At 41.7% G+C, this 17366-nt stretch overlaps 1 protein-coding gene across 1 annotated transcript in view; it reads right to left on the reverse strand.

The window, feature by feature from the left end:
- Positions 1-17366, reverse strand: part of DYNC1I1 (dynein, cytoplasmic 1, intermediate chain 1) — a 181552-nt gene that overhangs the window by 147896 nt on the left and 16290 nt on the right. Inside the window, exons 4-5 of the mRNA XM_010562430.1 lie at positions 10489-10548; positions 6345-6460 (exon numbers count right to left, since the gene is read on the reverse strand). Coding sequence (XP_010560732.1) covers positions 6345-6460; positions 10489-10548 — 176 coding nt within the window. The remainder of the gene's footprint in view (positions 1-6344; positions 6461-10488; positions 10549-17366) is intronic.

Raw genomic sequence — 17366 nt, forward strand, 5'->3', positions numbered from 1 at the left:
GAAAGCTAAATCCCCAATAGAATTAAATCTGGCCAGGGACGTCAAGGGCAACAAGAAAAGCTTCTACAGGTATGTCAATGATAAAAGGAAGACTAGGGAAAACTCCAGACTAGGACACTCCCTCTCCAGAAGGAAACGGGAGACCTGGTTACCCGGGACATGGAGAAGGCTGAGGTACTTAATGACTTTTTTGCCTCAGTCTTCACCAGCAAGTGCTCCAGCCACACTGCCCAAGTAGCAGAAGGCAAAGGCAGGGACTGAGAGAACCAAAAACCACCCACTGTAGGAGAAGAGCAGGTTCGAGACCATCTAAGGAACCTGAAGGTGCACAAGTCCATGGCACCTGACGAGATGTATGCATGGGTTCTGAGGGAACTGGCAGATGAAGTGGCTAAGCCACTATCCATCATGTTTGAGAAGTTGTGGCAGTCCGGGGAAGTTCCCACTGACTGGAAAAGGGGAAACATAACCCCCAATTTTAAGAAGGGAAACAAGGAAGACTCAGAGAACTACAGGCCAGTCAGTCTCACCTCTGTGCTTGGCAAGATCACAGAGCAGATCCTCCAGGAGACTATGCTATGGAAAATAAGGAGGTGATTGGTGGCAGCCAACATGGCTTCACTAAGGGCAAATCATGCCTGACAAATCTGGTGGCCTTCTACAACAGGGTTCCAGCGTTGGTGGACAAGGGAAGAGCTATGGACGTCATCTACCTGGACTTGTCCAAAGCATGTGACACCATCCCACATAACATCCATGTCTCTAAATTGGAGAGACATGGATTTGACAGATGGACCACTTGGTGGATAAGGAATTGGCTGGATGGTCACACTCAAAGAGTTACGGTCAACAGCTCGATGTCCAAATGGAGAGCAGTGACAAGTGGCGTTCCTCAGGGGTCGATATTGGGACCGATGCATTTTAATATCTTTGTCAGTGACCCAGACAGTGGGATTGAGTGCACCCTCAGCAAGTTTGCCAAAAACACCAAGCTGTGTGGTGCAGTTGACACGCTGGAGGGAAGGGATGCCATCCAGAGGGACCTTGACAGCATTGAGAGGTGGGCCCGTGAAAACCTTGTGAAATTCAACAAGGCCAAGTGCAAGGTCCTGCACATGGGTTAGGGCAATCCCAAGCACAAATACAGGCTGGGCAATGAGTGGATTGAGAGCAGTCCTGCAGAGAAGGACTTGGGGGTACTGGTGGATGAAAATCTGGACATGAGCTGGCAATGTGCGCTTGCAGCCCAAAAAGCCAACCATACCCTGGGCTGCATCAAAAGTAGAATGGCCAGCAGGTCGATAGAGGTGATTCTGTGCCTCTACACTGCTCTGGTGAGACCCTACCTGGAATACTGCGTTCAGCTGTGGGGCCCCCAACATAAGAAGGACATGAACCTATTGGAGCAAGTCTGGAGGAGGGCCACGAAGATGATCAGAGGGCTGGAGCACCTCTCCTATGAAGACAGGCTGAGAGAGTTAGGTTTATTCAGCCTGGAGAAGAGAAGGCTCTGGGGAGACCTTATAGCAGCTTTTCAGTACTTAAAGGGGGCCTACAGGAAAGTTGGGGAGGGACTCTTTAACAGGGAGTGTAGTGATAGGACAAGGGGTAATGGTTTTAAACTGAAAGAGGTTAGATTTAGATTAGATATTAGGAAGAAATTCTTTACTGTGAGGGTAGTGAGACACAGGAACAGGTTGCCTGGAGAGGTTGTGGATGCCCCATCCCTGGAAGTGTTCAAGGTCAGGCTGGATGGGGCTTTGAGCAACCTAGTGGAAGGAACCTAGCTTTTAGTCTAGTGAAAGGTGGTCCTGCCCATGGCAGGAAGGGTGGAACGAGATGATCTTTAAGGTCCCTTCCAATGCAAACCATTCTATGATTCTGATTCTATACATGAAGCACTCTGCTATCAAGCTAGTCAGTGAAGAGCTAGTCAATGCAGTCAATGGCACGTAGAGGGAGTTTTGCTTCACCCTACAGTAGTCACTTACATTTGGTATCACACACAGATATCTAAACTCATGTGTCTTGGTCTCATGAGCCTTAGACTGTGAGAAGAATTCCCCTCCTGCCTCAATGCTTTAAAAAGGATAACTTTCAGGAACATTAGTTCAGAGAATTACAGTGTCAGAGAGATGCAGAACCCAACCCAGCCTCTGGAGTTTCACCTCTGTTTTGCCACTTCATTCCAGTCTACTTCCAAATGGAGTAGAGAACTTATTTTTCCTCTTTCCCTGATAGCCAAAATATCCTCAGTGTTTAAATACAGCAGATAAACAGATGGAGCACAGGCATGAACTGTGTTCTTTGCCAGAACTGGGCAAACATTTGTGATGTAGGATGAGGTTATCCTGCTCAGGAGGAGTGTATGGTAACGCATTTGTTTTCCCCACATGAACAACCACCTGTTGAAGATGATAAACAGGTGAAGTACATAGAACCTCCATTGTTCTAGAAAGTCAGATCTTGCTCCCCTGTATATGGGATCTACTTTTTCAGAAATGCATTTCAGACTAACCTGTTTGCAGTGACAGTCTGGCAAGCCAGAGAAGTGAGAACATCTCATTTTATCAATGAAGAAGTAGTTTCTACTTCATGAAAGAGGAATGACAACATTCCTGACACTGGCCAGCAAAGCCAGAGAGCTCACAGACCTTCACCTTCTTGCTGCCCCCCTGTTTTCGAGGGGAGCCAGATCAGAGGAGTATCTCTTTTCAGTGCGGGGACAGTGTGATGTTCTCCACACTGAGATTTTGCCTCTTGGCCCATTAAAGAGCAGGAGAACAGTAAGCTGGAGCTGAGGTGGGCACCCAGCAGAGTTTGAATGGGCAGGCTGTTTTCCTATCTGAAAAGGTAGCTTGCAGGCAGACATACAGACCTCCTTCCACTGTTGTACGGCAGCGAGGGATTCATCCCGGGAGAGGTCAGGCCATGGCTTTTCTGTTGCTGCATTCTCCAAAGTGTGCCTTCAGCAAAGGGCAGTTCTGCAGTGCTTTGGAGGGTCCAACCATCAAAGGCTACATGGGGCTGCCATTCTGGGGCAATGTGAGAGTCTCTGTACAGCGACGGAATTTGTCCCAGAGATCTCTCAGAAAACATTTGGCATAGTCTAGGTCTTAATCAACTCCAGAATGGAAAAAGCCGCACAAATGAAATGTCTCTCAATGCCTACAAATACCTAAATTCAAGTCCAGTTATAGAAGGAGGGGAAGAAGGAGGAGAAAAGTAAAGACCACTTTTTTTCTTGGGCTCCAGAGCCAAGATCTGGGTGTTTTTTAAGTCATCCTACAAGGAAGAAAAGAAAAGTCTGAAGCTTACTGTGACCTAAATAAAGCAAAAGAATTAGGTACTTGTGATCAAAGGGTTGAATGATGCATATACACATCTCCCTAAATAATAGAGTGGGTGGGGGAAATGACATGTCATTATTCCTCTGAAATAAACTGAATTACCTGTTCTGAAAAGAGGATTTAATCTGTTTTTATACAGTGAAGAATAATGCCACATTATTTCTTCTAAAATTAGCAGCTGACAAGCTGAGACTTCAATGCTTATAGCATCTGGCTCCCTGGCACCACACTGTACTTACCACAATGAAGCTTTCCTTTACCAGTTTTATAAGGTTTGGCAGGGAATAGCCATTACCACAAAGGCCTACATCCACCGAGCTCCAGAACAGCAGTAGGTCTAAGTTACCTCAGAGTTTCTTTCTTTCTTTCTAGAGAAGCAATATACAGAAAATATGATACTGACATTTCAAAAAAGCTGCAGAACTTTGAATGGACTCAAAGTCCTCTTTCAGTAGCTTAATTGTACAGAAAAGATCTTTCCAACCAGCTGTACCCTTCATTAGTTGTCTTCCAAACCAGAAGAAGCATGTGACAATCTCATCCTAAAATTCTGCATTTTGACATTTCCGGTGTCCAAGGCAGGCAGCGAAAGAGTGAATTCTGAAAGCTGAAGTCAGACTCATCTAAGCAAATAAGGGGTTTCTTTTTTTCTTTTCTCGAACTCTAAGGCTTCAGATACTGAATAACTGAGCACATAACCATAGTACTGTCTGAACAATTTATCTTAAAAAAGATAATGGCTATATTTTATCACATGAATGCATAGGAACAGTGTAGAGACTTCTCCTCAAAACTGCTCTCCTGAGGAATTCCCCTCTGTTTGCTGTTCATGTTTAGAGACAGTATGAAGGGCTCAGCATTCATAAAGAGGCTTGGGAGACTGAAAACCTGAGAAGCCATTTCCATCAGACCTGGGAGACCAAAATCACAGAGCTTATTTCCCCTCTAGAGAGTTTCCAATTAAATACCACTTCAATGGAATAACCAAACATCTCCTTTACTGATGCAGGGCCATATTTGTGTCCAAGTTATTTGCAGAGAATTCCCTAGCAACAAATTGGAAAAGGAAATAAAAGCTGAACTTTCTCTCCCACACATCTGAGAGAAGTGATTGGGTGATGTCTTCTCTGAGTTTAAATATTAAAACTTCACTTTTGTTGATGTTTTTTCCTTGACTGTGGTGACACAGAGATATGAAAGATAATAAATCCAGTCACCAAAACCACTTATCACCATTTGACCTTTCCCATCACAGGTTTGGCCTAGGCAGTTTAAAGTCCACGACTTTTTACATTTGTACTTATCTTCTTTCACACAACTCTGTGCTTGCTGTCATGACTGCCAGGCTCCACAGCAGCACACTGGTGTTTTGGTTTTTTTTTTTCCCTTGAAGGGTAGAAGATTGTCCTCTTGTCTACCCAAGAAAAGGATTTTGTAATTGTTGAAGAGCTCCTTGGAAAAAAGCAAGAAGGACTTATTGAAGAAGTTTCTTCCTCAAGAGAGGCTGGCCTTTTCAGAAAGGCTTGTCATCTAATGAGTGCTGGAGTTGCAGGCCTGAGAGAGGTAAACACGTCAACGCTATGTCTTCAACTCCCCATATCCATAGGCTCTTGCATTGAACAAAGGCCCTGCATCTGGGAGGAAGGGCATCCTCTCCGTCTGATCTAACAATGACTCCATGATAATGCCCCAGGGTTGAGCACCTACTGGTCTCAAGCCAGGAAGGCAAGGCCTCAGGGGCAAGCCCCATTTTCTCGAGGCTTCAGCAGCCCTCAGAGACAAGCAGAGATGAGCTGGATAGAACTAGAGAGGCTTGTGAGGCAACCTCTCCCTCTGAGAAGGCAAAGCTGTCAGGACATGCTGCTCAAGCTGCAGCATCCAAGCAACAGGGTTGTCTATGCTTGAAGGCACTATTTCAGACAACAGATGACTAGGGTAAACTTGTGGTCTGGGAAAGTAGAATCTGAGCATCTAGCTCAGCAGTTTTCATTTCTGGTTTCTTAAAGGCAGACCTGGTAACCCAGTTGCCAAAAAAAAGCTGGTTATGTTAATCACTGTATCTTCCCTGATGGTAACTTATATTTAAACAGATTTACTTGCACATCTTTTGCAACCTACTTGCATCTTCGTTTTCTGTATGGAGCCTGGTGAAGTTCTACACTATCTGCTGCAGGAAAGCACCCAATTGTTGAACTCTTCTTGATCCTTCATTGTTAACAGCAAAAATGACAGTCAAGACTGTCTTCAGTTTTTCTTCTTCTACCTGCTTTGTAATAGTGTGTAAATTACATCAGGCTAATGTACAGTTTTATATTCAGTTTAAATGGTTTCAACTGACCTGCAATCAGCGTTCTGCAGTACAACCCTGGCAAGTGTCTAGTCTAAGGAAGAGATACATCAGCACTCCCCCACTAACTACTCCACGTATTTACTTACCAACGGGAAAGCCAAACAACTAGCAAACAGCTCCATGAGTACAGATAATATATCTGTCAGCAGAGAGAAAGCACGACTGTCCACATTAAAGTATGTAAGCCTCCTTTTTCAGCACATGGAGCTAAACTGTAACTTCTCCTAAGATTCACCTACTGGAGGGGGATACAGTTACACTGACCACGTATCTGAGGGCAACTTTCCATCACTGTCTCTTTACAAAGCATGCAATGAATAACTTCCACGATAAAGAAAGAAAAATGGAATAAAGCACTATCTTAACTATATTCATAATGATTTATCTGAAAATATGTTCTCATTAAACTGGTAGGTAACCACAACCCATTGTAAGGCAGAAGTAGTTTGGTTCCACCTGAATTTCAAGTCATTATTATAATTATTCTCACCAGAACAGCCATTAATCACATAAACAATACCTGGCTTGCAGAAAATATGTGATAAGTAGCTATATTATGATTTACTATTATTTTTCTTACATGCTTTAACTCTTACTCGAATACTTATTTTCTATGAAAATTTTTTAGAAAAAAAAAATCTTACCTTCAGATTGATGCGTGGCAAGAGGTGTCTGTGTCTCCTTGGAGTATGATACCACCTCCCGAGGTAAGAAATCAACCTGGGTAATCTTTGACACCCCTAGTTTGTGCAGTCTGCGTCTAAGATGGAATACATGACATCAAAAGGTTAGTCATGTTAAATGTAAATCATCAGCAGGAACAAGAGTGTTTGCTTTTATGAACAGGATCAATAAATACTTCAGTGTTTACTAAGATGAAACACAATACACTATGCATAAGAAGTACCTAACTGCAGTGAAGAAAATTAACCTGGGAACCATTTGCCATAATAAAGTACAGTTACTGAACCTTCAGATCATGCTGCTGAGAGGGACTGTAAATGGGAGAGAGAAATGACCTGCTTGTGCCCCTTGTAACATGCAACAAAATTCTCTTTCATACCATCATTACTACAATGTTCTGCCTGCTCGAAAGAGTTAATCCTCAACCTGAGATACACAATAGTGGAAAGAGCACAGTGGGTGTAAACCAGGCTGGATTAGCACTGTCAGATGTTCACCTGAGAGTGATAATAGAGCCTTTAATTGGCAAGGTGGTTAATTTCCATAAAGAAGGAGATTCTCCCTTCTACAGGAGTCATTAGTAGTGGGATTGATGTAGGTTGATGATTAATAGAGTCCTAATGCAAGGGTTAGAGGGGAGCTCCAAGATACAGCTGGAACAGGGCACGTATAGCCTTCTCTTTTTATTACTTCCCTTACTTTAAATAAGCTGTATGAAATAAATCAGTAAAGCCAATTAACTGTAAGTGGGTAAGGGAAAAAGAAGAGAGACAGCTGAATGTGGTCATGAACACTTTTAGTAATACACGGTTCACTCAACAGTGGGGGGAAAAAAATCAATTTATTTCCTGAATATTATTTGACTGTCTGTAGGGAGGGAAGAATAAACAAAAGATTACTTGCAAGTGTTTTACTGGAAAAAAATGCCAACTTTCAGCAGAGAAAAGAATATATACATAATAAACAAATCAACTGAATAAGTCCAGTTGCCTAGATCAACAAGTGCAAGCACGCTTATACGTTTATGGAAAATAAATTCATGGACACGATGTTTCTGAACTGCCATGTCATTAGAGAGCGCAATTTGGAAAAGCAGAAAATTCATATGCATTATCCATATCCTCTCCATTTTCCAGACTGTCAGAAGAAGAGAGGTCAAAGGGGTTTTGATCTAATTAATTTACAATGGTTTAGGTATTCAATTAAGATTGATGTCTGAAAGGAAATGAGAGTCTCAAAAGGAAATTGTCATCATTGGATGACACCTCCTGAACTCTTCAGCTAGTTAATGCTACATCAGCTACACATTTTTCTAATCTATCTTATTGGCTGAGTTGTTATTAAGCTGAATGCAATTAGATTCAGCAGGTAATCAGTATGAATCAGCCATATCACGTAACAAACCACTAAAGCAGAAATAGTTGTTGCAGCTCTGAGTCTTTCTTCTTTTCAAAGAGGAAAAATTAACAAGTCTCCCTCCTTACAACAATCTGTGACTTTGCCAATATGAACAAAAGCTACAATTGTCTGAAAATCCTACAGCAAAACTTCTAACCTATTACTGGGGGCATAAGAACTTCTACAGCTTGTGATATACTTCAGCTAACAAAAGTTTCAGTAGTGTTACATTTTTGTAGCTCTTTAACTGAGGGTTTGTGTGGATTCAAGCTTTAAGAAATATCTCACCCCAGCAAAATCTCATGTGCTTTTCCCTCCTTCAGCACCAGATGTGCAATCTCTGTTGCCTACTTGGTCAGTTACACTTTCCTAATAAGTAACCAGTCCCTTGCTGCCCCAAGCTACTGGTTCCACTTGACCAAGATTCTTAAGCATTCTGCATTGAAAGAGCTTCTTGACCGTGGTCTTGGTTAAGCATATCTCTAATTAATCATATGCCTAATCTGGGCCTAATTAGAACCTCACCTAATTCTAACAACAGTTTCACATGAGGTCGCTCTGTATGTCCTCAACAGCCTGAGGATGGGGAACATCGATCCTAATGGAGAGTTGGATTTAACTGCTAGTTGGGTTAGCCTCTTTGTAGACTGCTAATCAAGAAGTGGGCTACATTCCAGAGCACTGTGCTGAGAGAATGTGTGGAATTTTTCACCTAAAACATTTCTAATTTGGGAATTGCTGGTGCCTGTACAACTGTCTAGCATATCCTGGTAATTACTGAAAACAGGGTGGTCTTTCTTATCTGAAGGAATGTAGTCTCTTAGTTCTTTTTTGCCCCTGTTAAGCAACCTGCAACTGTTCTCGTGTAACTAAAAGTTGGCCTAGCCCCTTGGTCCCAAGCACACAGGGACAACTGGAGCATCCTTTCAGTATCTGGACTCTACCAAATATGGACTATAATGTTCTATTCTCTAGTTCTTTTTAGGGCAGCAGTAAACTGTCTATTGCTTTCCCATCCCCATTTTTCATCTGAGGTGTTCATAATTCTTATCATTTACAGTTTGCTGAATATTCATCTTAGAGAGCACAAAAGCTTTGAAGGATTCCTTTCAAAACTTTCTATGGGATGTCAGTAGGAGGACAGTAACTAAAGTCCATGCATTAAAATTGATTCCTCTCTCTGTAGGTGGCAGAAGAAAGATGTATCTGCTAGAAATATTTTGCTACACACATCATTTAATTGCTGACAGCAGGATTTCTTTTGCATTGGTATTTTTTTAAATCTCGTCTCATGACACCAGAGGGAAATCTGGTCCTCCCTCTAACTCTGCCTTGGTTTTGAAGACAGTTTTCTTTCAAAAGAGGCAGGACTTCCCATCCAGACTATACCTGTGGATTTACTCTTTTGCGTGCTTCTTTTATGAGTGGTCAGTGCAAAGACAAAAAGTGTGAAGTCTGTGGCTATATGCAGGGTTATCTTTTCATGAATCAAATAAAGGAACTTGCTTTGCACAGCTGTTTGAGGAACCTTGCTCCTAGGAGTTCTCATCTTTTAATCCAAACTTCTGGGAAAGGGCAGCTGAGATTTCTAAAAGGTTTCTGTATATTAAAACAGCCTCAAAAGCTCTATCTTTTTGGTACTGTCCAGGTAAAGTTGTAGAAGCTGGATCTATTTGAAGCCACACTTAGGTAGAAATTACAACATTCATAGTAGTTCTGGATGTGGAGAAACCCTGTTTAGAAAGCTCTCTGGATACTTTCCTGTCCTTCTGATCTTTCCTGGTGAAGAGCCCTAACATTCCTAACTGCAGCTGGGAGCACTGTCAATCAGTAGTTAAAGAGAAATTGTAGTTTTTCTTATAGAATGGTGAATAAATTTCATATGAACTAGTAAAAGCATAAGACGCTTGCCTGGAGATTCAGACAGGCAAGCGCTTAAGTTCATAGGTAGAGCAATTTCTTCAACATAGAGATTTGGTTTTGAGTATTACTCAAGTTCTGAACAACTTGAGGGACTGCTAGCTATCCTTTTTAGAGGAACAGTTTATCCTAAATATCTCTGCAGGTAGGCATTTCTAAATTATTTAAATTAACTAATTTTTTCAGATGCTTGGGGTAGAGAAGTTCCACCCCATACTAGAAAATATTAATTTTAGCTTTAGTACCATTTTAAAAATACTTGATTGGCCTGAACTCAACTAAGATAGCAATTACTCGTGGACTATTAAGTGCACAATTATAAGCATATATAAAGTTCCTAAGGAAAAAGGGGAAACCGTTACTGCATGTGGAAACAGCATAACTATGGCAGACAGGAAGGAGGGGGAAAGTACCTTGCAAATGATTCAGAGAGAAAGGTCTGAATCAACAGGTACAAACAAGGCCAATGTAGCTGTACATGCACATTTAAGTGCCACAATAATAACATTTCATCTGTAATGAAATAGTTATTTGTATTGTGTTTCAGGCAACAGAAATAGCAGCTTATCTTTTCATGAGCTTCTTTAAATAGAAGGGTTTTTTCCACAAAGATGCTTTGCTGAAGCTTCTTACTGATGAAACCAAAAAAATGGAAACTTAAATTATGGTCTTTTTGAGTCAACAAAGCAAATGAAAATCACATAAAACCAGCTCAGCTGGGAAGCATTTTCAACATAATTCTTGCAAAGAAATGATAAACAAATAACAAAAAGAGCTGACATATACCCAAGTTCAGAGTCAGACTGGAGCTGCAGCACTGAGGGGTCTGTGTCCCATTGCAAGGTCCTAGGGTGGTAATCAGCCGTGCAGCACAAAGGGAGGGGGGGAAAAAAGAACACACAGAATTAACTGAAAGGATGAACAAAACCCCATCTCATTAGTTACATGCTCTATGTAGTACATTCAACCTCCAAGTGCAAGGGACAGCCACGCTATGTCAAATAAGGTTTGTGTGTCAAACTGTGACAAGGCAGGCAACTTATTAAAACTACAAATTATTAGTAAACAAAGGGAAGAACCTGGGTTTCCTTTCAGATATTGGTTAATGAAACATATTTTTTTTCTTTTTCTGAAAGATTTCTAACTCTTTAACTATGGTTGGATACATTCACAATAATCTGTAAAATCTGCAGGTACAATTTATTGTAATCATGTTTTTATGATAAAGTGGACTGAGCACTTGCCATGAACTCCACTCAGTAGTCTAGCTCTTCACACACCCCTGAGACTGACAGTAAGCCATTCTGTAAAAGAGTGCTCTGGGCGCAAATATCGCCTAGCGCATATGCCAACAAATGCCAAGCTGACACCAGCTCTGACATATTCTGGGGCCATCTGGGACAAATAAATTCTTCTTCTTTTCCTCCAGATAAAATTTCTGGGAAAAGGGGAATGATATATCTAGGGAAATCAAATCTATGACAGTCTCTTAATGGACTGCTGTCATATGGGACTGTCACTAAATGTATGAATGCTCCAGAGGTTTGGTCTGTAGTGAAGACGTTTTTCCTTGCATTGCAGTGCAACTTGCCATGTTACCACATCTAAAACACTTTGCAAACACTCACAGAGCCCTTCTGAAGTCCTGTGAAATTATAATCCCCCAATTTAGAAATACAAAAATTGACATATTGAGGGCAACATTTTCAAAAGTGCCCACTCATTCCCTGGCTCTTGATTTTACTTTATTTTTCCTCCCTCGGGAAGCCACATCTCATATGCAAGAAAACTGTCAGAATCTATGACAGAATCAGGAATACAAGTTTGGCTCCTGAGCACCTTTTCCTGTAGTATGAACGCTAGATTATGCATTGCTCTCACTAGCAGAGGCTGAAGCAGAGGAAAGTGCTCCTTCACTGAAGCAAGCAAGTCAAGCAGACACACAGGACAATGATAGTCCTCAAAATTAAAACTCCCCTCATTTCTCCTGAATACAAATTTTGAGGATACAGAGAACATAGTATTACCACGTTCAGCCAAAACCAGCTGTATAACCAGCCATGCTCAATTTACACAAGCCTTTCTGCAACAATAGCAGCTTCTGCCAATGAATCACTCATATATACTAACAAGTTATTGAATTAGGTTAGAAATAGATCTCTTAAAGCCATATAATTATGCTACCTCCTGTACTTAGTAAACTCATTCATTCTATTACTTATGTTAACTTACTCTCTGCAGAGACAGACAAGGGCATGTGCCACACTCTGTCATGCCAGAGTGAAAGAGAATCAATCTCAACGCCCTGTAAATCCAAAAAGAAGGAAGAATTGTAATGCAAAGGTGCTTTCCCATGCAAGGTAAGGGCACTTATTCCCCTCAACTTCTTATGATCCATAGTGCTGCGTATTGGCATGAAAGACTTCACAGTGATAAAGACTTCTCTAAAATGAAACTGTATTACAAAAGGGTCAGAGGCAAAATCATACAGTAATAAAGAACAGATTTTTCCCTTGTAACTTGACTGTAGCTCAAGTACAGTGGAAAGTGGACATAAGGATCTGAATGCTTGATGCAAGGCAAAGGCATCAGTGACTAATGCATTATAGTTAAAAATGCTATCTGTGTGAATTACTCTGGTAATGTCACCAAGGTCAGTAGCATATATTAGGACTTGCTATGTAAATGCCAGTTTCTAATCTTATAGCTGCCTAGGGGCTGCTTATACACGCATACCCAGGTTTTCCTAACACTTAAAAGAAAACATACATAACTCATTTCAGTTTTTCCCCTCCCTCCATCCACTTTCAAACCTACCAAATTCCCCAAGGGATAAAGACTATTCCATCAGAAAGAACTCCGTTATCATCTGATTAAAACAAGAGCTTGCAACAGGTCTCTAAAGAGGCACACCCCTATATTTCACCTCTAAGAATCCAGACCAGGCTACATTTACCTGGTACCCAGCTGAATGCCTAAACAAAATAAATTTAGAGATCTCACACACTCAAGACAACACTCAAATCCCCAAAATATGAGAACAGCAACACCTATGGTTCAGGCCATCATTTGTTACATGCAGACCATACATGTAGTGGAGACATGTTCTTCCCTTAAGTACTTCATTACCTGGATTCTGACATAAAGACTTCATCATTCTTGACATTGATACCTACTTTTAATAGCAATTCTCCTTGCCTCCTGATTACACCTGTTTTCAACAGTTTTAGTGCATCTGCAAAACATTTCCTAGATTTGTGCTCCAAATGGTAATTGTTCTCTCTGCATCATCGTGTTACCATTTGCAAGGGCTTGAAAAATAGATAAGAAGCAATCTGCTGTGTTATCCTCTCAAGCTTGGCAGAGCAAGGTTACTGTAGAAAATGAGGCTGCAGGTAGCAGGTCTTCAGGTTTCAAGTCTCTTGCCATGGGAGACACAGAATGCAAGTGGCTACACTTGCACAGTGGAGGCTGGAGAACACAGGGAGTGACTATATGTTTCAAGGAACAATATTGATTTGTCCTTTGCCTCTTCCTGGCACCTGAAGAATGTCTGCAGATCAAAATGAAAGTGAGCAAACAGTAAAGATGTAATCTGGACCTGCAATTTAGCCAGTTTCCATAGCAATAACATTGAAAAAGAAATAAATAGATTCTTTGAGGATTAGCAACCCAAAGAAAATGTTGAATAGCCTGTGCTGTCATCCAGACTAGGAAATTAAAGCTAATCTCTGTGATGAGCAGACATAACGTATGACATTCTGTGATTGTTTGGATGAGCATCACAATTATGCTTGTTCTCCTGTGGACAGTTCTCAGTGGGGATTGTGAAATGCCATTGGATCTCAGTGAAAAAGCAGTGCCAATCTTTCTCAAATCTAGTACATGAGTTCTTTCTCCAGAGATTTCTTCATGAAGAAAATGATTAGGTGCTGTTCCTCTTTTTACTTTGTTCTTCATAAAAGAAAACTGAAATTAGTTTTGGCACTTCTAGTCACCCAAAGACAGGGCCAGAGGGAGTAACGTTACAGACCCTGAAGACAAGTGTATGGCCTAGGAGAACTGCCTGACTGGTCCATCAGCAGTCAGGCAGAGGTGCTCCCACTCTGGACCCTTTCAGAAAGCACAAGTTGGCCAAAGTCCCCTGTAGGGTTCGGCGTTCGGAAGATCTCGCGATGTCACGGAAAGTTAGAGGGTTAGTCGCAGCCTTATGATGTGTCTGTAATCCCACCTACCCTTGTTAGTATAAAAGGAATTGACTGCACAATAAAAGGCGGAAGTTGGCGCTCACACTGTGTGTGTTATCTGTCTCTTTCCCTGGTCTGGGGGGTGATCAGTGATCTAATCGTGGCACCTTGATATGCGGCGAACGCTACAGTCCCCCTAAATGGGTTCGATGGCTTTTGGCACAGATCTATGTAGAGGAGATACAAAACATTTTACCTTAACTTTTTTATGGGGAAAAGAGACGAGCATAAGACCAAGCAGGGAAAAGTAGTGTTCCCTTGCACTTTCCAGTCCTTCCACAAACCTCCTGCAGACCACCTCAGCTGAGCCTCCTCCGGTGGGTGAAGCAAGTGCACGCAGCGTGGGAAGGGCCCCTGGAAACTCAGCGAGCATGAGCAGCATGGCCAGGACTAAGCCAGATCAGCCAGTTCCCACCACTCAGACAGTGCAGACACTATTTTAATCAGAACTACCCAACATTGTTTCAAAGCTGGTTGCTCCATCAGTCTCCCACATAGTGACAAACAATAGCCCGGCTATCAATCTTCTTTTTACATGTTCAGTGCATAACGGCTGCCCTTGGCTGATTGTAGGATAAAAAGCTGCAACTATTATCAAATAACAGATTGTTCTAAAGCAGCACAAAGGGAATGAGGGCTTTTAGATATTGCACTAACTAGACAAGGTATGAGTGTTACTACTTCTCTTTAAACTGATCTGCTTTCACTCTCTTCCTTTAGATAGGCATATTTTAGCATTCTCTATTTGCTCTGTATTATTATCTCAATAATCTTTTTTTTTCCTCGAATTTAGGACAGTATTAATGCTGATGCTGTTTCAGCTCTTAGTACTGAAAAAATACCAGATGATTTTGATACAATGCATCTTCTTTTTCCCCAGTCAGTGGGGGAATAACCTGCAGAAAAAAAACAACGGGAGGAGGAGCCCCAGATGTCGAACATTTAATAAAGGATTGGGCGGTAAAGCAACTTGCTACATTTTTCTATTCTGAATACATGTCCAAAGCATTAGGGAGATATTCAGAGCACAGTTTTAAGAGGACAGAGACCATTGCAAAATTTAAGGTGGGAGGTGAAAGCAATTTCAACAGAAGCATTCCCTTTTCTGTATTATTATTACCATGGAAAACCAGGCACTCTGCCATCTGTTACGATGCCCTGTGAAACCTTACTTCCAGAAGATTTTATTCTGATTGCATAATGTCAGTTATGTGGATTAAAAATGCGGAAAAGACTGAAGTAAAGAAACTAAAAATAAAATAAAATATTTGAACTCTTTTAGAAAGTTCCCAACCTCCGAATGCATTAATTAAACATGGAGTCTGTCATCTAAACCCGTCTGGAATCCATGAGAACTTCTCAGCTGATTTAAACAACTTGGGGTCTGGACTCAGTGATAGTATATGAAACACGTAAGGTATCAGTGCCATACATTTACTTATTAAATCACCATCATAAAATGATATTTAATATCCAGAATCACGGTCAGATTGCACTACAACTTGGCTCTGGTAAGTGCCCTAATCCAACACTTTTCAGTCAACCAGTATGCAACATGTTGGCACCTTTGTTCTGACTCTGCTTCCCTGAAGCTAAAATCAAATCCTCCCTCATCTGTTGCTGATGCTGCAGAACATGTGTTCTGCGTGACTTCTTTTCTCCCCCCACACTCCCTTCCCAGGTCAAGAGCAACCAGGACTGAAAATCCATGCTTTTGAATAAGGCTACTCACAGAAATAACAGCAAACCCTGCTTTCCCAAGGGGCCTCTTGCAAGTCAGAAATCTCTTTGCTGCATTGCAATTCACACCTTCAGGCAGAACTAGAGGAAAGCAAACACCATATTGTGGCATCTCCTGTCAGCAAGAGTTGTTGTGCTTTCCAGACCGGGAGAAAACTGCACTGACAGTGTACCAAGTCCCAAAGTATCTGCTGAACTGAGATATCCATATGTGTCCTTAACTAACCACCATTAGACCTGACAGGTCCCAAATCCAGCATCTTCCCTGCAGCAACAACAACGTCCTAAAATGACCCTTTATGTGGGAAATAACTATGCCCTCCTAACTAACCCTAAAATACAGTGGAGCGTGCCATGACTCCAAAGACAAGCTGCGCTGAAGTTTTCCGAGATCAAAGGCCAATCCCATTAAGTAGAGCATAGATTGTTACTAAACTGAGAGACAAGAATTGAAGGAGACACTCACCCACAGCATATGAAGTCTTATAGCACCTTTGCTTACCAGAGTAAAGATTCTAAAATGATATGAATATTAGGAAGAAATTACTAGTCTCATTTGCCCCATTTGGGGAAGCAGGGGATCTTGACATTACAATGGGTATTTATACTATCTTCAGGCACCTAAATGAAGTGCTCCAGCAATGAAAGATGTCACCATGGACTCTGCATAGGAACAGAAAGACAGGAGATTGCTCCATGCTGCAGTTCTGAGCATAACTCAGACTCCCAACTGTGAGTAGGTTTCAGAGGTGGTTGTCCACAGAGAATTTGGCAGGGACAGCCCAACTAACTTGGGCGGGTGACTTGGGAGGCTGAGTAAAGAAGATGGAGCCAGACTCTTCTTGGTGGTGCCCAGTAACAGGGCAGGAGGGAATGGACACAAACTGAGAAAAGGAAATTCCACTTAAGCATGAGGAAAAATTTCTTTACTGTGAGGGTGGTCAAACGCTGGAACAGGTTGGCCAAGGAGTCTGTGGAGTCTCCATCCTTTCAGAGACTCAAAACCCAACTGGACACAGACTGAGCAACCTGCTCTAGGTGACCCTGCTCTGAGCAGGGGACATTGACTAGCTGATCTCCAGAGATGCCTTCCCACCTCAGCCACTCCTGGTTGTGTGATTCTGTGCTCTCCCTTTCATCTCCCTGCTAGCACCCAATGAGGAGCCAAGGGGCTATCTGCACTGACAGGAGAGCTCCTCGAGAGCCTGCAAGCTTCAGTCTGCTTCTTGTTTTCTTTTCTTCTAACTTCACATGCAACTAGGAAAAGAAGTGAATTAGGAAGAAAGAGCGAACCAAAAAGCCCCAAATTGCAAAGAATAACAGGGTTCTTGTTTTTTACTTTGATGGAAAGAGGAGCCCCGTGCTTAAAATACAGGCCTGGATTACAATTTCCGAAAGATTCAGAATTGCTTACATTAAGAACTGTGTACCTGCACATGGATGATGATATACTGAAAAACAGGTTCCAGCCAACTCATATATTCTTGTAAGTCCTGGATGCAACAACTGTGAGATATGAGACCTATTTTAAAATCAGTAGAATACAACCCTTAAGATGTGTTTGAATGCATTTTTTCAATACAATACCAAATATTGTCACCAAATTACAATCTGGTATTATCTGCAATTTCCATAAAAGTAACCTATCACATATATAGACTTTTTTTTTTAATGTCT

The sequence above is a fragment of the Haliaeetus leucocephalus genome, unplaced genomic scaffold, assembly GCF_000737465.1.
Source record: "Haliaeetus leucocephalus isolate CR32 unplaced genomic scaffold, Haliaeetus_leucocephalus-4.0 Scaffold0, whole genome shotgun sequence".
NCBI lineage: Eukaryota > Metazoa > Chordata > Aves > Accipitriformes > Accipitridae > Haliaeetus > Haliaeetus leucocephalus.